This window comes from Buceros rhinoceros, unplaced genomic scaffold, assembly GCF_000710305.1.
Source record: "Buceros rhinoceros silvestris isolate BGI_N320 unplaced genomic scaffold, ASM71030v1 scaffold1392, whole genome shotgun sequence".
Lineage (NCBI taxonomy): Eukaryota > Metazoa > Chordata > Aves > Bucerotiformes > Bucerotidae > Buceros > Buceros rhinoceros.
Window position 1 is genome coordinate 6142 of NW_010398088.1, and position 22443 is coordinate 28584.

Sequence of the window (22443 nt, forward strand, 5' to 3'; positions counted from 1 at the left end):
AGATTGACTTGTGTTTGTGCACAAGATGAAAGAGATTGTTGCTCTGTAGATGTAGGGCCCTTGTGCTGTAGAACTATGCTATTCAAGAATGTAGTTCAAATGAAGATCCGGTTTTATTTCTTTTCTTTTCTGTTACCTTTTCAGCTGACCATACTGTGCAAGAGAAAATGTGGTCCTCATAGGTACATAGGGCTTGCAGGTGTTCTGGGGAACATCCATTAATCTATACGTTATTAGAGCAACGGAAAACTACTGATTTTGATTATATTTTGCAAGTAATGTGCTTTTGCTTAAGTATTGCTAGAAAGTAAGAATGCTCCTTTTGTACCAATTAATTTCTAAGAATATTCATAAAATATGTGCAAGTTTACACAGTCCATTATTTAAAACAAATTTACTGTTGATTACAATTATATTCAGTCTACTTTATTTATATTTTAATATTTTTCAATATAGAATTCAAATAATGAAATCACTAAGCAGTCGTCCACCATTAAGTCACTAAAAAACGAAGTGCAGGAAAAAGAAGAACAGATTCGGGAACTACAAGCAAAGTACGTTCACTCTTCTATCCGTTGTGTTTGGTGCCACCCAGTGGCAGCTGTACAATTCTTTCATCATTAAGCATTCTTAAACAGATTTTTTAGGGAATTTTTTTTTTCGGTCTTGCAGACTCTTCTATCCGTTGTGTTTGGTGCCACCCAGTGGCAGCTGTACAATTCTTACATCATTAAGCATTCTTAAACAGATTTTTAAGGGAATTTTTTATTGCGGTCTTGCAGACTGTTACAGGTTTTTTGTAGAAACTGGAGCATTACATGCTAAAATTGTGTTTTGTTTAAACCAATGAGTTATTAGCTAGCTACAGTATGTGTATTGCAATAAGAATACCTTAAATCAAAATTCAGACTCTAGAGTAGACTATTTTATCCTTGATGTTTTATCCTTGATGAATTCCTCAGCGCTGTTAAATGCAGTCTTTCAAATACAGTAATTCTTTGCCTAGGGGCTAAGAGACATGTCAAGGTTCAGATGCTTAAACTAGATTAAGTGTCCGGTCTTACATTCATAAAAAGCTCAAAAGGACAGTTGTGTTTGTTTCCATTTGAATTGATTAAGGTTTACTATTCATTTTGAAATTCACATGTATCGTTGTCAAGAATGCAACTGAAATTTTTATTCTATCTACTTTGATGCAATACTATTTTTCAATTATATTACTGTATAAGCATAAGCTATTAGTATATCTGTGAATTTCTTGCCTGTCCCAGAGTTTAACTCCTCTAACCATCCTAATTATTTTACTTGTAGAAAGAATATAGTTTACTTACCTGAAATTAGTTCATTTCAAAAGTAGAGAGCTCTTGAAATCTGAGTTAAATTGTGTATTTTCTGTTTCAAAGTGGAACTGAATTTTTCCTCCATAAGACTTAAATTTAAAATAGAGTTACAAGTTATCACTCTTCCTTTATAGAATAAATACTATTTTTTCATAAACTGTAAGATATAATCACCAAAATAGCAAATAGTGTAAATGTGAAAGAGATGGGAGAAATTTAAGATGCACTGTTTTCTCTTTTTTTTAATATGGTATTGACATAGTATCAACGATGTTTTTATTCCTAAAACATTCATTTTGCTTTCATTTAAAAAAAAATACTCCAGAAGTCTGAACATGTTCTGGTATTGCTTATGTTTATTTTTAAAATATTAATTTGTATCATAACAGTGGAGGCATTGTGTAAGTACTCATTTTCTCATTGAACAGAGATTATGTGTAGTACATTAGAGTTTCTTCTTTTTTTGAGAAGTTTCAGGAAAATGCTCATGTTATTTCTAGGACTTTCAGTTTTCAGGAATTACTATCCTTTCTGACATATTAAAGGAATAAAGATTTTTCATCTAGTTCAGAGCATTACTTGGATGAAAGGAATCTTCCCCCTTTCACTTTATTTTTGAATAAAATCTTGTACAAAATATGTTTGAATGATACCTGCTTGAGACATCAAGAAATTTAATTAATTAAATTTTGTGTATTCAACATGGTTTTTACCTTTTTTTTATAATAGCTTTAAAAAAAGTATATGATTTCAGATCAGAAAAGTTAGAGCACAAACCACAGCAAAAAGCAGATCACAAATAAATCACATATTCAGAAATAGGTCTGTTTAATTGCAAGAATTCCATCAACTTGTATTTAAAAAATATTTTAAAGCTACAGGAATGATAGTTTGTCTACTGCTTTTATACGTTTTAGTTGTTTAAAACAGTTGCACATTAACAGTATTTTCTAACAGTGATGGGCAGTGTTGACTTCTTCCCTTCTAGGTTTTCTCGATTGGAGAGAGATCTTAATATGAAAAGACGTTTGATAGAAGACTTAAGGTCTCGTCTAAAAGCAAGTCAAGAGAATGTGAAAACCTCTAATGAAACATTAGAAAGTCTTGAGAGAAAGGTACTTTTTTCTTGCTATTGATAGTTTTAGGAAAAGCAAAAGCTGGTGGATGTACAGAAGTTATTTCAACACTCTGTACATACTAAATCAATAAATTGCTTTAAGCAAGCAACATACGGTTAATTTTAAGGGTGTAATTCCCTCTACTGTAATTTGCGTGAAGACAGTATATGGTGATAGCTTAGACGGATTCAGCATAATTTACTGTATGTTCATAAGAGGTATAATTAAATATTAAAGTATTTGGAACACTGAGTTGCAAAGATATGCTATAGGTAGCGAGATCTAGTTTTATGCACTGTAAGCTCATAAGATACAGTAGACCTGAAACAAGCTCATGTAACATGAGATAATGAAGTCCATGCACCTCTCCTGGCTATAGTACTTAAATGCTTTAGTATGTTAATCTGTTTTCTGCTGCAGTGTTACAAATAATTCACTGGTAGCTGAATGTAATTCTGTGTACGTAGAGCTTAATTTCTACAGCAAATTATTTTCTCCTGCAAGTTTCAAGGGTGATTTCACTGAAGCTAGAAAAACTTGTATATGTTTTGGCATCTTTCTGTGCTATCCAACCAGTGTATTGCACTTTGTCCTTTAGTACCAGAAAAAGATTATGGCATTTGGTTGTTCGTGAGATATGCAGCATATGACCCAAAAAATAGAATTAAACAGTTTACCAATTTGCTTTTGTTTTCCTAGAATGTGGATGCTTGCTGAATATCACAAGCACCAACACTGCTTGCAGTCATGTAGCACTTTCAACTTGAGAGAGAGCTACTGTCTTACCTTCCATGACATCATTAAGGTGTTAAATCTGCAGCCAGAGAGTGAAAGCCTAAGTAAGCAAGGAAGGTGAAGTACAAAATGAGAGAAAAACCTGTTTGGGGATGAAAGATTTAGAATGGAACAGTGTACCTTAATGCTGTTCTTTGAGTATTTTAAGCACTGCATTTCTCAGATTCCAGAGAACCAAATTCTGTACATTAATTTGGTTATTCCATGTGGAAAATCAGCTTGATAGATTTTTGCATTATCTTCAGCAGAAGATAAAAGAAATTCCCTGTTACTTGATATTGTCAGGAAAGCTTTGTGATTACTACTGTCAGGAGAGCTGAATGATTTTCTAGGAGCGTTCATCTATTCCGTTTTACCCCAAATCAGTGTTTGCACTGTATGGCAAAATGTTAATAATTATCTAATAGGCTTTACAGATTGCAAACTTGTAGACAGTTACCATTTTCTCAGCTAGTTTTAATTAATGTTTTTGCCTCTGATCGAAGAAATGAATGGAAGTTGTGGTTTCCTGCCTTTTGCGCTGACTGTAACAGTAAAAAAATATATAGGCATACATATATGTATAGACAAACAGCTCTGCAAATGAAGAACTTTTATCTATACTTAATACAAGTCAAAACTCAATGAGATAGTGTGCAAACTGATCCCTATGGATCGGCAGTGGAGATTTATTAAAGACTATAATTTCAGAAAAAGGTACTGTAATCAAATTATTAATATAATACAGGTATGTCTATGCAATATAGGTAAGTTTAGTTTTGATTAGATTTTCATTTTTAAGTTTTACATCTTAATAGCCAATCGCTCTTGGCCTTTCAGGTAAAGGCACTGGCTGCAGACTGTTTGAACAAAAAAACTTCCATTGACTCCCTGAAACAAAGACTTAATGTAGCTACAGAAGAGAAGTCTAACTATGAACAGATGTACCACAAGGCTAAAGATGAGTTGAAGAAAAAGGTATATTAGAGTTGTACTGTCTCCAGTGTGTAACCTTATCATACCTCCGTTTCATATGAAAAGTTGCAAAGTCATCAGCTTAGACTTTCTAAATATAGGAAGGGAAAAAAAGAGCCGAATAGTACTAATGTGTTTCTCTGATTTAATTCGACCATATCACTGAAATTTAGATGCTGAAACAAGGGCAATGACTGAAAATGAAATCACATATTTCCCCATGAAATTACATTTTATATATTGCAAGTAGAATGTTCTGTGATATTGGCGGTTGTGTGGAAGTTTGGTTTGTTTGTTTCTTTGTTTGTGGTCTACCCTACCTGCCAATCAGCTTTTATCATATCACTGCTGTTTCTCTGCGGATGTATTTCAGGATCTCAAGCTTACCAATCTAGAGAGCAAAATGACTGAGACTGAACATGCCATGTCTGAAATTGAGACCAGTGCATCTCAACAACTACATGACTTGACTAAACAGAGTGGACAGGCTTTGGAAACTGTACAGAAGCAGCTGCTGTTCACCAGTGACAAAGTGGAAGAGTTCATGACATTTGCGAAGGTCTGAGTTTTTATTTTCTTTTGAGTGTTCACTAAACACAGGTATCTTTGAGTGAAAGCAAAATATGAAAGATTAAATAAGGCTAATCTTTGGTGCATTCCCTCTTCTGGAACAGTCTGGCCTGTCAGACCTGATCTGAACAGGGAGAAAGAGTCAATGGCCTGAAGCCTCTCCTAGACTTCTGAAGACTTCTGTAACTTTTATTTGTCAAGTTTTTGTATATGGACGCGAGTGTACTTTTTCCCAAGAAAAAGTGCTTAGCTGTATAGCAAATTACTCTCCAGAAAAAAATTTCCCAACACATTTAAGAAAATAATTCATATATGTTGATGAGTGTGAATTACCTTATTTTCCACATGCATGTGCTTTTCAATGCAGAAATATTTAATAAGGAAGTCTCTGTATTGCGTAATTTAAAGAACTTCGAAAGCAGTAAGTAGAATATTATTTTCTTGTTTTGGTTAAATACCTCCATCTGCAACAGTGCATCATGCAGTAATACTGTGTAACTTAATATTTCAAATATAAATATTATTTATTTTTCTGAAATATCCACTACTTAACGAAGAATTACAATGCCTGTTCAGTATATATCTATCTTCAGTGTAGCACGTATCTATTATATACCTAGTTGCAGACAAGGTTGTATCTTACTAAATCATGAAACAGATCTGCTTCTCCACTGTTCTTGGATTTTGGTAGAGGTGAGCTGCTTTCAGATGTATTTGAGCAAGTCTGATAGCATCCAAAATAAAAAGCAGTGGTATTTTGATTCACTGTAGAAAGACGGCAGATATAGTTACCTCTTCATGATAACTTTCTGCTGATGATTGAAATTTAGTTACCTAAGTACTTATGCATTTTATCTTCTTTCTGTCATCATCAGATAACAAGTCACTCTTGTGACTTGTTATACAGGTCAGGTTTCAGACCTCTGGCCTGAAATCAGCACATACTCACTTCAGTTGCAAAATTCAGATCAACTGAATTATGCAAAATGACTAATAATGCTGAATGCACTTTAAAAGCCTAAATTAAAACAATTTATAAGCTAAAATATCTAAGCTGAAAATTATGACTGACTTAATGACAAAAATGCCTATTTATTAAACGTGTTATTTTAAAAAATTGGTTATTTTTTAAGTTTGTGATTTAAATAAAGGCTATCTTCTGTCTGCCTTGTTTCATAACCCTTGAGAACATGGTATAAAAATGATCAGTGCTCTGTGATTCAGAAGAGTCTTGCATATTCTTGAACAGACTTATTTTTCATGGGGGAAAATATGCTTTCTTCTAATACAGAATACTTGCTCTAAGGAAGGAACAAGTGTTCTTTCCATGGTTGCATACTTATTTTTGGCTAGGTGTGGAAATTCTGCTGCTTCAGTGAATAAACTGCACTAGGAGTTGTAGACAAAGAAGATAAACAAGTGTTTGTACTATCAATACTTTGCATACTTTCATAATAAAAAGTTTATCAAAAATTAGAAAATGAGAAAGCAAAAGATCTTTTGTGCTCAAAAGTGGCTGTAATGAAAATAATCACCTATTAGCAACTATTATGATATTTCATTCATTGTCGAATAAGATGACTGCTTATCTGTTAGTTAACATATATATTCATTAGTGTTTCCATGGTCATGATATTTGTGAAAAGAATGTTAATATGTAGTTTCTGTATAAAAAAATATTTCACTAATAGAGCTAAATTATGTAGTTTCTTCCTAGGATAAAAGAACATATATGCATATTTCAAGTAGCATTTTTGCTGACTACTGTTTCTCTGCAGAAAGATTTTTTTGAAATTAAAGATCCTGTCTATAAGTCAAATATTAATGAACATGATGTTCCTCAACAGACTGCCTTGTTTAGTTAGGTGCTAAATATTTATGGAAAAAATTTCTCTGAAACCAAATTTTTTTCACAGTATACCACTGTAAAAAATATACTTGAAGATCCTTGGTGTTTCAGTGGAATTTTGTAGTATATCAAGTAAATCCTGTTAAAATAACTCTTAGTATCTGATGCTGTAACCTGCATAGGAAGATCGAGGTGGCATAGTAAATAACAATACTCCTTCCTATACCAGCTCTTCCTTTGAAGTCTGGTCTATATCATTGCTATTCTCTCCTTCCAGGTAGCTGTCAATTTTCCCCTGACTGGTTCTTATTCAAGTTTCAGTAACTAAGATAAGTTTTTCTGTAGAGAGATCAAGTTTAACCAAGTTTAACTCTCTCTTTCTTAACCTATTTAACGTATTTGTTTGACCTTCTTAACTTTGTCTGCTATTCTGCTCACTTCACAAGCCTTACTTGTTTCTCTGAGTGCGTGTCTAACCTTCTCCATTAATCAATTGAATGCAGTTACTTTTTCTAGCAGTTCCATGTCTCTCATTACAATATATAGTTCTTTTTTAACATACAATTAAATCATTTCAACATTACTAATTAATAGCTACAGCTAATAATAAGACAACAGAGGAACTTTAAAGAAGAGAATGTGGCTCTTGATAGCAGACATGGTTACTTGCCTTCAGAGGTATTGATAACTCAGAATCACAGGATCTTAAATCCATTTGGATTGATATACTAAATTACAAAACCTGGGATGGAGGTGGTTCTCCTTTTTGGTAGAAGTCTGATATATACCACTGGACCTAATTAGAGAACATGATGAGTTGCAGGTTAAGCACATATTTATAACGTACAATAAAGCATTGCATTGGTACAGGGATCCCAGTTTGGGACATTAATGCAACTAACTAAAATTGCTAGATTGTAAAATCTAGTAGTAGTTTCTAAAAATCGTAGAAGAAATAATTACAATCAAAATTTGCTGTATACAGTATGTTGTAAGTCATTATTTGACTTAATTTTCAGTGGATTCTGGTATAAGGATCAGGTGCTTCTTCCTAAGTTACGTTTAGTAGGAACCAACAGGACATCTAAAATAGCTTGATTCAGAGCTTTTACAGGCCAGTAGAAAATATGAATGGAAATTGTTCACTGTAACAATTTATTAATAACCAAAAAACCCCACAGTTCCATAATTAGAGGGAAGCCTCTTATAAATATCTATTTCAGTTTTATAGGAAAGAGGGCACAATATTTAGAAAGAAATAAACAACATAAAGAAGTGGAAAATGAACTGTAGATAATAACCTGAAAATATGAGCAGCGATGGAGTTTTGAGGATAAAGAAGAGACTAAAGAAATCAGGAGGAAATCTGTGGGTAGCAAGGCCAAGAACAGTAAAGGAGCAGGATTTTTAAAAGGTACTACTGATAAGATAGCTACTATAGGATGGACACAATCCATTGTTAGATTAAACAACTCTCTAACTACATGAAGATGGAAATCTGTTTTGTATCTGGAAGGAATGTTATATCTTATATGAAATATAAAATATTGAATGTTATATGTAATATGAAATTGGTGAAATGTCCCCAGTCTATTAGTAGCCAGTACAGGATTTTGAACAAATTCTAGAAAGAAGTAGTAGGTTAAATTAAGAACTTTGTGGAAAGTAAGTTGCATTGAATAAATCTGATTTCGTTTCTGGAAGTCATTTGATAAAGATTACTATTCATTCTAATACTGTATTTTCTAAGATCTCTGACCTATCACTGATACGTGCAGATAAAAAAAAAATGTAGGCTATGCAATATCAGTAAAACGTTAAATGGATTTAAAATGGACTGTGTGATTGATTTGAAAGGCAATTAAAGAAATTTGGGTGTTTCTAGAGTTCTGTAAAGATCAGAGTTAAACTTGATTATTAAACATTTTCACTGGATTAGTTAAAAAAATCCCGATAAAATCTGTGAGTGGCATTTATGAAGACTGGTAAATAATAATGAAAGTAAGGCTGTGAGTGTAATGTAAGCTAGGCCAAATAAAACATTTTTATTACAGAACACATACAACCTGTAAGAGATACCAGGGTGACTCAGGTGACTCAGATTTTTTTAGATCTCTTTTATAAAGCTAAATGTTTTCATCATATCCAGCTTCTACCAGCACCATAAATTCTCTTTGAATCATGTACCCAGCTTCTCTAGTGTACTATTGTTCAGTATTTTCTGTAACATGTATTGCACTATTAGATCCTCAGGAGGTGCTTGCCAGTTACGTGCAGCATAGCAACAAGAGCAAAATGTTCTTTGTTGTGTTTGTTGTACCTGTGACAACACATGCAGAGAACAGCCACTGGAAAGTTAAAAAACTGCTATTAGACTGCTTGATTGCATGTCTGTTGAAAATAAGGTGCAGCATCCAAGTTCTGACCTAATTCTGCAGAAATTCTGTCTTCCTGTGTTACTGGGGGGTTTGTTTGGGGTTTTTTTTTATTAGCTTAGCTGGACTTTGTATATTTCTGTTATGCCTTCTAAGCTTAAGACTCAGTAGTGTTTTCTGTCCCATTTGACTTCTACATCAGAAAAAAAAAATTAGTTTTGTTGAATTAATCTGCAGTGATGACATCTGCCTGAGCATGAAAATACTGGAAGTTTTCTTCCTTGAGGAAGATGTTTTGAAGTTTTGATAAGGCACGTGTATTCAGCCGAGGCTCTAATAAACAGGTGATGGTGGCTGAATGCTTCAAAGTCAGCTGAGTGCATTTTTCAGTTCCATAATGCCACTGTGCTTTGGGACTTGTGCACCCTCCACAGAAGATACCCACTGAAGCACAGTTCACATCTGGTCTGTTCTGGCATTGTTTTTAATAGGTCTCCAGCATAACCATCTGATCAAATTGACTGCCAAAATGAAGACCCATGGCATTTTACTTGGCAAACTTAGTGAGTATACCTCGGGATCTAACGCTCACTCTCTTAAGACATCCGTCCTCATTTTTGCTACTCAGAGCAGTGCTTAAGCTGGGCATGTTTCCCCCTTGCCCTGTTGTTTGACATAGAGCTACGTACAGCCATTCCACTTCTGGTCAGCCAAGTACTGTTCTAACAGTCATTTGCCTTTCAGTCAGCTTACCTTATATCCCAATATATGACAGTCTTTCTTACCTTTCTACTGTTTACTTGAATCTTGGCATCAGTTAGGCCAAGGCGTATTTTCTCATTGCTACCTTGGGCTGTAGTTTAATATGCAATTTAAGATAAGTTTATGCTTCTGTTAAAAAGTTCCACCTCTGAGTGACTTCATTTCTGCTCCTATGAAACTTCCTCCCTCCTCCTTTTATGAAATGTCATCATAAACGTTATATGGGTCAATTGTGAGCTAGCTCATGAAAATGCAGTTAACCTTTGGAAAACCCAGAGCATGAGCCTTTGTATGCCACACAGAGTCAGAGCAGGGACAGCTCTACATGGTTGCATTCTAGAGATGCTGGGCCTGCCCTTTAGTGGCAGTGCTAACTGAAAATGTCACATGAAACTGTTACCAAAAATTTGGAAGAAAAAGCCTCCTTAACACCAATGTAGCATTAAGATGCAGCGTTTTCTTTATCTTATCAGTGCCGGGTGCAAGGAGGATCTCTTCCTCAAATCACACACCCTGTATGCTGCCCCAACCAAAGCTTGTATCACACATATTCATTATTTCCCCCAAAATAATCATACATATTCAAAAACTGATTAGTAATTTTGCATAGCTATTATGCATGCGGTTTGAGCTTAAGAAGGTCCCTTTTGTGTACTATGTTGTGTCCTACTGGTCGCCAAAGAAATAGCATTTGAAGATTTTCATGGAAATTCTCCCATATACGGTGGATAATTGGCAAAGAAACTGTGTTATCAGAGTTTGCTGTGATTTATGCAGGTTTCAGTCAGTCTTCAAACAGCTTAGCTCACCTTTTCTCTTCTGTTTTGTTGTCTTCTGTGTCATTCTCAGACCGTGGACTTGTGCTTTAGATTTTTCTCATTCCTTTCCCAGACCACCAAGGTTTTCATATCTCTATTGTACAGATTAGTATTTACAAGGTAACATAACAAAACCTTTTCATGTTAAAAGAATAAATCTAATTAATGACTCACCACTTTCATGTTAAAAATTATTGTCATTTGGCAAATTTCTGTGTTTACTATTGTTGCATGTTTTCTCTTGAACTGTTCTGTGTTGAGGAAGATAGAGTATTGCTAGGAAACATGCTTTTCGTGGAATGACCATATGCAGATGACATCCTATGTACTTTATCTTGAAATTAAAAAAAGAAAAAAAAAGAGATAATTAGTAGTTGGGTTGGGAGGGTTAAATATTTCATAAGTATTCTGTCAGCTATTTTCAGCTCCTTTACAGCAAGAGAGCAACATAAGTACACTGCGACTGCCTGTGCCTCCACAAAGTGGTCCAAAGCCAATTTTTTGAACAGAAGTAAATCCTTAAAGGGGACTCTCAGAATTCTCCAGTTATGGTGAGGCAGTAAGAAATATTCTTCACAGGATGCTGCCATTGGTGAATGTATTCTCAAACCCTTTGAATTCAGTTTTCCTGTCAGTACTACTGCTCCAACTTCTTCCAGGCCCAGGATGTGAAGAACATGCTCTTTATATGCGTATCCAGATCAGATGCAGGATGCCATAACCACTCGTTTCTTCATCTAAAATTGCTAAGCATAATAAGTAATTGTAAAATTTTATAATTGGCAAAAATGGACTAACTTTTTAATTAGAAATAGAGCTACAATTTCCTGTGCAGTTGAAAATTGATTTATTTTAAGAAGTTTACACAATTGAATATGAACCATGCCATTTTGGAAGTGTTGTTTGACCAAAGAAATGTTTCTTCAGTGGGTCCCTGGGACATTTGGCAAATGACAGCAGAGAGTATCACGTAGTAAATCAGCACTGTGGACACCTTTAATACGACTTCAGGTTGCTAGAAAATGTTCCCCTCTGGGAACACTTAAGATAAGTATTTCACTTATTACATTCCATCCAAACTGTCAACACTTTACCTAGAAGAGTAGATCCAGGGTGATTATTTTGTGCTGTATGGAGTAGATGATGAGTGCCAATCTGTGTTCAGTTAGAATCAGCGTAATATTTGGTTACAGGGATGTGCTCCAGTCTGATGGGAATCAGTATTCTTATCTGCAGAATACACAACTTCAAGACAAGGTGTCCTATACTCGAAGCAAAATTTGTGTAACTGGAAAAAAAAATCTTGCCGTTAAAAAAACCCACACATTTATTGCTTCTTTTTCACCATGCGTGCTGCTTTTGGATAAAAGGAAACAGCTTTTATTATGAAATACCAACCTTTCTTGGTTCTGAGAAGAAATTGGTGATAAATTAAGCTAATCTCCATCAGGATTACTCTGCATCTGGGATTTAGGCAAATTGAATCAGAGGCCTGAATAGTGACAGTGAATATCTATTAGACTGTAAACAGAATAATAGGCCCTGTGAATTTTAATGAATGAAGTGAATGACTGAATTCTTATAGTTTACAGAAGGCTTATGGTTTGTGATGCATACAGTGTGCCAGGAACAGCATATAATGTAGATGTCTTAATGGATAAAATCTTGATTACTAAAAATGAAGAATAAAGAGAGAGAGATTGAAATGCTTTTACTGACTCTTCTTTTTCTTTGCTTTTTAGACTTAGAAGGATAGCACTTCACTTTGGGGTTTGAATGTGATAGGTAAAGATGGCAACAGATGCAGCTTAAAATATGTTAATTTTTTTTTATATCCCAACTCCCTGTATTAAGAATTTAGAGGAATTTATTTGAATGAATCAACCTATGTAACCTAATTGCAAGGTATATCAGGTTTTTGTAGCTGCACACTTATGTTTCGTTCAAAGTTTAGATGCATGTCTAACTTACACAGGTGATTTTATTGGTATTAGTGCTACTTTCATTTTTCTTAGAGTGCCTGGGAACCATCCTCATAGACTTGTGACTCTCTAATAGTAGATAGTGTACGAACAGCATACTTGAGCTGAACAGGTAACTGTTTTCACCAACTTGGAAATAGCTTCTTTTTCTGCCTCAGGAGAAAAAAAACCAAAAAAACTCCCAAACAAACAAACAAAAAAACCCAACCAGTGTTTTGCAGAGAATAAGACTGCAACAGACAGCAGCTGCAAGCTACTTGTAGACTCAGTAGTACACTCTCTGGAAGGGTATAGATCACCTGTAAATCTTTTAAATAGCTTGGAGAGACTACTTCTTAAAGCTCATATTCATACCTGTGCATAATCTAGAGACAGTTAGAAAAATACCTTGTTTAAAGACAATGGCCAGTTCGGAGTCTAAAAGACAGAAACCATGTTGACTGAAAAAGAGATAACTGGAAGACTTGAGGGATGTACGCATGAGTACAAAGTATGCAGTAAATTCTCTGGGCTTGCAGTGACTGGAAAACTTTCTGGCAAAATGACAGGAAAAGTAAGAAAACTTGGAAAGGAGGAGAAAGGTCTCCAGTAATGTTTTATTTAAGAGTTCATGTAGGAATAATTGTTCAGTGTATGTTGATCAGATTACTTTGAAAGCAAGCTGAAGCAGAGAGAACAGAAGCACTTATACATGGAGCTTTGTGAAGCGTCCACAATATTTTTAAAAAGTGAGACTTGAGGGGATTCCCCAGCCAACATACTGAAATAACTACAGAGAGGTACGAAGAGCTCTCTCTGGGAGGGTGAAATCATAAAAAACACCAAGTGACAGTATTTTAAGAAAACACAGTTAAGATTTTTGGAACTTCTTTTAACAGTAAAAGGAATGCCAGAAGGTGACCTCTTAAATTAGGTTTCAAATGTGTTTGTTTCAGCAGTGCAGTGGTCTTAACACAGGGCATCTGTTTTGTAGTTTTGATGCTTTGGGTGTGTTTTTGCAGAAAGATAGCATAAGCTCAGACACTGAATTGAGTATCAGGAAATCTTGGTGCTCTTCACAACTTGGTCAGTGACCTGCTGTGTGACCTTTGGAATGTTGATTCACCTCAGTATTTCTTGGTCTTCCCTGAATATTCTTTGTTTGCCGTGTCCAGTATAATTGTGCTGACTTTTCCTGCCCTAATGGTTCAGATAGGAAACTCTCTGAGATCCCAGATATCTCTTACTACATGTGTGTGAAGCTCTAAACTCTGTCAAGGCTTTTGTTTTGGTTTGGTTTTGGTTTAACTCTGTGTAAATAACTGTAGTATATGATGTTGTAAAGGACTGATGCTAGTTTTGCTGGCACCTGTGTAAATCAGGGGTAATTCTGTTGAAACCAAAGAATTTACAGCAGGGAAAAAATTAATGTAAATGAGGTAGGGCTTAAATGCTGAGTAAATAGGACTTTAAATTATTATTATTATTGCCCATTTCACATAAATATAATTCAGGAACCAGCATATTTTGACAGAAGTGTTCTGCTTGTCATCCCATGTTGATTATACATATTTCAACTCATTCTTCACTTTAAAGGAAACTATTATTTTTTCCCTGTTATAGGTCACAAAACATTTAATTATGCTAAAAATTTAGCAACGATACAGTGAAAACTTTGGAGTGTTTTCTGAAAACATGCAGTCTGAAAATATTTGGGTCTGCAACTTAAGTTTTATACGGTCTTAAAGCTTAATATACAGGAGATATTAGATAAAGCTGTAATATTGTGTATGACCAAATGTCCCTCATATCAGTAAGTATGTGTTGTATGTTCCATAAATGAGGTGCCCAGTGATGCAGCAAGAAGGGTTTCATTCTACCTAAAGTCATGTTACAATGAATGCTATGAAAAGAAACAGATTTTTAAAACAAGATTTCAGACATAAATGAATTTAAGTGCTGTATTTAAACAGTTATCAAGAGAGGATTAGAAAAAAAGAAAAACTGAACATTGTAGGAAAACCCCTAATTTTGAATTGCAAAGGGAAATTTAAAGCATGTAAGTATACTCTTAGATATACATTGTCTGCTTCTCTACAGAAACATAAAATACATTGTAATTGACTGGAGTGAGTGCATTGCTGCATCTGTTTAAATATGGTTTGTTTTGAAAACAGACTAAGATTAAAACCTGTCCGTGACTTAAGTCAATTTTCTGTAGTTTGTAAATAAATTGAACTATCTTTTAAGACATAGCACAATGTATTCGAATTTCTTTTCTTATAAATGTCAAATACAGATTGAAAAATTTGTAATATTCCTCTCTGTTCTTTTCTGCATGTGGAGCTGGTTAGGAAAATGCAGTCAGAAGAACATTCTCAATTTTGTACTTGAAAATAAATGGTTACTAAAAAATCATTTGTTTTCAGTGGTTTTGAATAAAGAAGGAACGGTATTTTGGTAGAGGATGTAGGATGAGATTGATAGCAAAGGTATTTTTGAGAAATGTGAAGAAATGCGGTATTTAAACAGTTGCCAGCAAATTAAGACTTTCTTCCCTATTTTCTCGTAATGGCAAGCAGGGATAACACCACTTAAGGCAGCATAGTTGTACATATTGTAGTCTTACCTGTGATAGGGATCAGATTATCAATTTTTATGCAACACAGTTTGTCATTTCTGTCATTGTACTTTAATATTCTTCTTCTTTATTGCATTTAAACTTTTGGGGGGGTCTGCAGTTCTAAATGCCAGGAAACAGAGTTTTTTTGTTCAAATACTGAAATCCTGAGGCCCCTTTTATAATGTGTGACTCAAGGGCTTTGTCAGGAAAGCTGCACTGGGTTTAGCTTTTGAAGTTGAAAAACAACACTGTGCAAATCTGTCCACACTTTTCCAGATGTTTGTACTGCAGTTGGATTTGGGATATTATTGAATTTGCCTTTTCTAGTTCACAGTCTGTCATCTGTAGCTCAGAGCCATGAAGGGCTCGGCTAGAATGTTGGACTGTAACTCGGAGATAGCTTTTTCCACAGGGGTAGAAAAGGCTGGTAGTATTTTATATTGCCTGCATTTATTTTTCACATCTTCTCTGTTAGATCCTTAGTTATGCTTGTCTATGTGTAGATTGGCTTGTGTTAATGAATGTGGAAAATCAGATTGTAGATGCAACTACAGTATCACATTATTTTGTATGTACATACTGCTGTTTCTCTATATGTAAAATAGAATTCTTACAGGTCATCATGTGAGGCATTTCTTCCAGTCATTGTGTGCTTTCCTCTTCCACTGATCTCTGTGCAGTTGTGAGCACTATTCTCGGTGCCAATCAACGCAAGATTGTTTATGTTTTATTTTATCTATGAATCTGATGCCTAGCTTTACCGGATGTATTTCTGCCTTTTAGCTTTTTATTGAATTAGCCTTTGAAACTTAGCAGCTCTGCTAGGTTTTATATTATCCTGTTCTTTTGGTATTGCCTTGAGTGTATCTTTTTGCTTTGCTTGAGTTTTAATGCATTCTTGCTTGTTTACTTTATTCTTAATGGAAAAGATAACAAAAGCCTATCTCAATTTGTCTGAATATGTACAAATAAAGAGCAAAACCATGTAGTTTGAACACATACATAGTTTAAGAACTAAAGCAGAAACTCTGGCTGAAGACAAGTAAATGAAACCAACACACCAGAGTATAAATCTGAGCTGTGGGACATTGGTAAAGTAATGTTACTACCACTTTAATATTTGGCAATAGCATTGTCACTTGGTACTGAATACTGAAATTGTTGGAGAAATGTAAGACTGGTCTATATCTCCTCTACACCTTTATGCTTTACTTTCAGGGTATCTGTTGGAGTTTCTGAAATCACATGTGATCTCTGGGGATCATAGAACTAAGTTAACCTCCTGAGGCTGACTCATTCCCATGGGTCAGAATGCTACCTGTTATAGCCCTTGGCTAGACAAATCCATTGCAGTGCTCTGTCTTGTCTTTATTTCTTGTCTACACTCTTGTCCCCTTTCTGATTGAAAAAGTTATGCCTTCAAGTGAAGGAGTTAGCCGAGGTGACTTAAACACTACACGATATAATAAAGGAAATTACTGTAGAAGGGTTTTTCTTTTTTCTGACATACAGCTATCGTGCTGTGAGATCAGTTAAAGCATTATTACTGAAGGTGTTTTGAAAGTCATTTTTAGAGAGGGAGTAAGCACCAAATAGCTGTTTTGTCGCTGAAGAAACTTGAATGATTGTTTCAGCTGCTGAAACAGCACATGACATCATCTCTTCATGGCATTTTGTCCATTCATGCTGTTTTGTCTTGTTGATTGTAAGCTATTTGGGATGGTAATGCTTTCTCAACCTCTTACAGTTTTTTAACCTTGGTTCAGAAAAGATTTTCCATTTCATTTCTGGTATAATACTCCAGATCACATCCTTACAACATCCCAGTCTACAAAACAACTGTGTTTCTAATAACACATTGTCTAAAGACACTTTCCTATTCAAGTGCATGAAAAATATTATGTATAGAATAGTTCTGTGTATTATACTGTTCTATACATTTGTGGTTGGTTGACGCTGGCTGGCAGCCGAACACCACATTGTTGCCTGCTAACTTCCCACCAAGATTAGGAAGAGAATAGGAAGAGCAAAACTTGTGCATTGAGATAAGGACAGTTTAATAAGAGAAGAGGAGAAAAAACACCTGAGGGATGTATGCCCAGCCTGTCTCTGAGCCAGTATCTATCTGCCAGACCAGTTTCCCATACCCCTCAGTTTTTATTGTTCAGCTATATGGAATGAAATATTAAATCAGGTCACCTGTCACAGCTGTGTCCCCTCCCTACTTCTTGTGCACCCCAGTCTACTTGCTGAAGGCACAGAGTGGGAAACAAGGAAGGCCTTGATGCTGTGCAAGCATCAACCCTGCTTTAGTCACAAATGCAGAACACAGCACTATAGGAGCTGGTGGAAGACAATTAACTCCATTCCAGCCACACCCAACACAACATTATTACTTTTGTACAAAGCACAGTAAAAGTTTTCCATAAGTAATGTGAGCCAGGGCTTCTGCCGTGAGATCTGCACTAGAGCCAGACTGAAATCTAGCTAGACATAGCTACGGTGCTAGCATCAGTCTTTGATTTGTCTTGGGACCATTAAGTTTTATTATACTATGAACAATAACAATAGGCTGTGTAAATGAATATGGTATTTACGAGAATAATTTTAGGCATTGACTTGGTCATATGACATTACTTGGGGCCATTGATCCATTTGTGTCAATTCCAGGATCAACTAGTGTCAGAGCTTTTTTGGATATAAAGACCTTATTAATAGCATGTTGTCACCTGTGTATCACCGCAGCTTCTTTGAGTGTTTAATTAAATATGACCTTTTAAATGAAAGAAGACCTTTATACATCTCAAAACTGGCAAAAGATATAGTGCTAAAAAAGTGTTTGAGTGTGGAGACCAAAATTGAAAACTGTTATCTTGACTATGAATATTTTTGCTTGTGAAAATAAAATAAAAAGGCTTATAAGGGAGTTATTTTAGAAATTAATGCAACCCAGTAGATGTAATATATACTGTATAACTATGAGGATTTGTTTGATAATGCAACATTTGCCTATGAGTAAAAAGAGCTGGGTGCTTTTAAGCTCATGCTGTTAGAATTTTAAGCTTACGTTTTTCCTAGGCAGACCAGTAGCAATCGCACTGATCTGACAAGATCTGTTGTAGATTTGTTTTCTTGAGTTAATCAGGGTTTCCTATTCTAGTTGGCTGGTAGCAGCTAAGTGTATCCCGCAGGAATAACTGACAGCAATACCTGAGTTGGGTTTACTCACAAAATATCCCCTAGATTTGACTCCAAAGAAAAGCAAAGAGAAAAGATCAAATCCAAGTATAGGTAGTACTAATAAATATAGGCAATAATAAAGGCATTGTTATCATACATCAATAGAGTACTCAAGTCATATTTTGCATTGTTTTTGTTGCAGGCAGTTTGCATCACCTATGTATGCTTTTAAGTTTAAAAAGGAGCAATTCTGAAATACGCAGTGTGAAACGTTTTAGCTTAAAATCCTACACTTAGCTCCAGAACATGTTGGATCAGTTTCTTAATCAAAGAACAGTATTATACTTACCGGCTTCAGTATACCCACCAACAAAACCTGCATTGGTTAACTCTTAGGTTTTTATCATTTTCAGTTTTGAAATGGTTTTCCTAACTCTAGTTGAGACCTGTGTGGCTATGACATTGAACATTTATGTAGTAAAATATAAACTGACTTATAGGGGAAATTACTAATAAGTAAACAATTTTGCACATGAATACATTAGTATATGATGAATGAGGATATATATTAAAGTCAGCTTAAAAGTCCTATGGGTGCTGTAATTTTTTAAGGCACTTATTCAGTGAAAAAGCGTTTAATAAATTAAATGTTGTTATGACAACAATTTGAAGAAGACAGGTTCAAAAATAGGTGGTCTCTGAGACTCAGATTTGAAAGTCTGTAAAGGAGCCTTGTGTTTCACATACAATGTGTATTTCATGTGCAATGTAGTGTCTTAGAACTGCTCAGGGGAAAAAGGAGCTTTTCAATTCAGTGCAGGTCCAATATATGTATGATCCACTGTGATTATGTATACTGGCATGTGTACATAAGCATGTGACATATACTGTGACATGTATACTGGCCTCTCAAGAGCTATTAATTGTAATTTTCTCTTTCCTTGATTTTTGTTTAAACCTTTTGGTTTTTTTTTTTCCCCTTTGTAATACTTTGCTTTCTGGAATTCTGATAAGAGACAAGCCAGAAGTGGAGCTGCAGTTTCTGGATTCCACTGTTGCTGTTGCTATCAGCTTGTTCATCATGAACCTCTTTAGGAGTTCGGATGCACCAATAGAATGTATCTAATAATACCATAAAACTGTAGTCTGACAATGATGTTCAAGTGAATGTTTAAATTCATTTCTTAACACGCATTTTGTTTGTCTGGGCTCAGCTATTTGTCATTATATGCAGTCTTTCTATGTGTCTTTGCAGTTAATTTTCTTGATATTTTACTCCTTTAATTTACATCTCTTGTTTGCAACAGTATACAAATGCTCATCATCTAACCTGATCACCTGTGTCTGAGATAGATCTCCTTACTTTCAAAATTTGTGAATCTGATGCAATTTGATTGAAAAAGTACAGTTGAGCTAGTTTTTTCATTGTCAAGTACATCTCCTACATTTTGCAGGAGCTGATTTACTGTTGGGCCATTTCAAGTGCTAAAAAAAAAAAAGTTTGTGATTTATTGTAGTGGTTTTTTTTTTTATAGTGTGGGCTTTTCTACTTGGACCTCTCTCCTCTCTTTAATCTATTTCCTTCTATAAACTTGGTCCAAGTTCCATTGAAATATTCCAAGTTTCTTTGTTTTTCTCAGCTCTGTACTTGCAGACAGATCTATGTACAAGATACTTTGTTGGAAATACTGTGGATGGAGGGACCCACATTTGAATCAGAAAATGGGAGAAATTTCATTTTACACCCTCTCCCACATCTGTGGTAGGGTAATCTTTGTTTTAATAACTATATTTTAGCTACATACATAGGAAAATGTTAAGATGGGAGCTGGTAGAAAAATAAACAAATCTTGGAATCAGATGAATCTGTTGTGCTTTCTTTAAAATATATCAAGAAATGCTCTCTAACAACTGTATTTTGAATACACTACGGACTGTAGAGTACTTTAACCTCAATGCCAATAAACAGGCTTCATAATTCTGCAGTCAGTTTCAATGAGGTGAAGGCATTCTGCAGAAAAAAAAATTTCAGAAGTTAATCAGCTACTGGTGAGAGATAGTTAAATAAGATGAGCCCACATATGACGATCGACAAACCTTATTCTCTCATTTTAAACTCAGCCAAGATGTCTGTGTTGACAATCACAATTCTGCTTGAGTCATGGAAGTTGGATACGATAGGAGGATCTTCTGACAATGAGTTACTGCTTTTGTCTCTCAGCCAACAGTTTTTAAATAAAATTGTCTTGCTCTGCTTTTCACAAAATGCTTTTGTCATAGTTGCATAAATATTGAAACAAAGTAACTTCAGTTATATAACCAATGATTTTTGTTAATGCTTAGTGTTATTTCTCTGAACCTGACAACTTAGGAATAGGAGAGGTAGGAACTTGAACCATCTGTCCTTTGTTGCGCAGTTTGGCTCATGTTCAGCTGTGGAAGATATTATTCAGTGTGGTGCTAGGGAACAAAAACCAAAATCAGGTTTGGATTCCATTCAAAGTCTTTTCAGCAGAATGTTTCATACTGTTTCTTTTATTGTAGTTTTAAATAAACAAAGGAAAGTGGCCTTATGCCTGCTGGGTTTCTTCTTCCCCATTAATCACAAGTTCAAAATACAATTTTTTGTCTAATAATCTCTCTATTTTTTACCTTTCCTGGGCTTTTACATCATCTTTACTAAATCCTGGTAATCCTTTTTTCCACTCCAGATAATGGCTCTCCTTTCCTATGATTTAAAAGTTTCAAACAGTTTTCTTCTAATAGTATTCCATTTTTCTGGATTTTTTAAAGCTGCAAGATCTTTCTGGCTTAGCAGTGTATACCACTTTTCAGAAATAATGATAGAAAAATTATCCTTTATTATTATTGTCTTTATTAGTCACTAGTAATACTAATAATGATATTAAAAGCAGTTTAATTATTCAGCATTAGCAGCATCAGACATCCTTTCAAGCTCTAGTTTTTGCTTAAAACTAACCTAACTAAAAGTCTTCAACAGCAGAAATGGGATATAAAACTGAGGCTTCTCTTGGCATCCCTGCCTCAAACCTTATCAGAGCGGGGGTTAAAGAACAATTGCAGTGGTTCTGGTCTGGCACGTGATCTTCCACCTCCTGAGCTGACACCTGTTTAACACCTACTACACTGTTGAACACCTACTAACTGCTAAGAGCACCCTCACAAAGAGACTGCCCGGCTTGGCCAGCCTTCTCAATGGGCCAGCTGCATGGAGAGTATAGCCCTTCCTATGCAAGCCTTGAATAATAATAGTACGGTGGTCTTGTGTGCTCCAAGGATATGCTGCTTATCAACAATGAATAACCACTACTGTGATGATTTAAACTATAGAAATTATATTGGGAAGGATTGGTAGCCGGGACAATTTTGAATTGCTTACTGTCTTAGTGAGAAACAAAAGTTTCAGATTTTGGATAAAGAGGTATACTTGTGTTTCTTCATGCAGGAGGTATGAATAAGCTTTAAAAAGATGTCATTTGACCGCAGAAAAACCTAACACTTATGTTGTTAATACAATAACATTTCTGGTAGATATTTCTATGTTTTGTGTTCTAAATACTATGTTATTTAATATCATAATATCATGTATCCTATTGAAAGAATAACAGAGTGAAGATAATTCCTATATAAAGGAACTTAGTCTAAATGGTGGGGTTTTTTCCATAAAAACTTTAAGAAAAATTGCAGTGGAATCTTTTCTGCTTGCATCTTCCAGGCTCTAACCAGAGAATTACAGCATAGCATACAAGAGCTGAGAACAAAAATCAAACAGGCAAAAAAAATGGGAGAAGTGAGTGCATGCAAAAAGGGTCTTTCCCAAGAGTCTGTTCAGTTGGCAGCATCTATCCTTAATGTGTCAACAACTGATCTTGAGGAGATATTAGAAATAGAAGATGATGAGGTAAGTTGTTTTAAGGACCATTCAGTAAAAAGGAGCTAGAGCATACAATGCTGTTTATTTCTGTTCTTGAGGAAAAGGATTTCCAGGTAAAGATTGGAATTTCATTGTGCAGCGTCCAGCACAAAAAGAACAGAGCAGTTGGATTTAAATAAAAAGGTTGGGTTAGAGACTCGTAA

The 22443-nt window shown here is 35.0% G+C and overlaps 1 protein-coding gene across 1 annotated transcript in view; it reads left to right on the forward strand.

Moving 5' to 3' along the window:
* Positions 1 to 22267, forward strand: part of LOC104488853 (centlein-like) — a gene marked incomplete at its 3' end in the record, with an annotated part of 25936 nt that extends 3669 nt beyond the window's left edge. The window contains exons 3-7 of the mRNA XM_010130943.1: positions 457 to 554; positions 2329 to 2455; positions 4073 to 4210; positions 4581 to 4766; positions 22082 to 22267. Coding sequence (XP_010129245.1) covers positions 457 to 554; positions 2329 to 2455; positions 4073 to 4210; positions 4581 to 4766; positions 22082 to 22267 — 735 coding nt within the window. The remainder of the gene's footprint in view (positions 1 to 456; positions 555 to 2328; positions 2456 to 4072; positions 4211 to 4580; positions 4767 to 22081) is intronic.
* Positions 22268 to 22443: the final 176 nt, after the last annotated feature.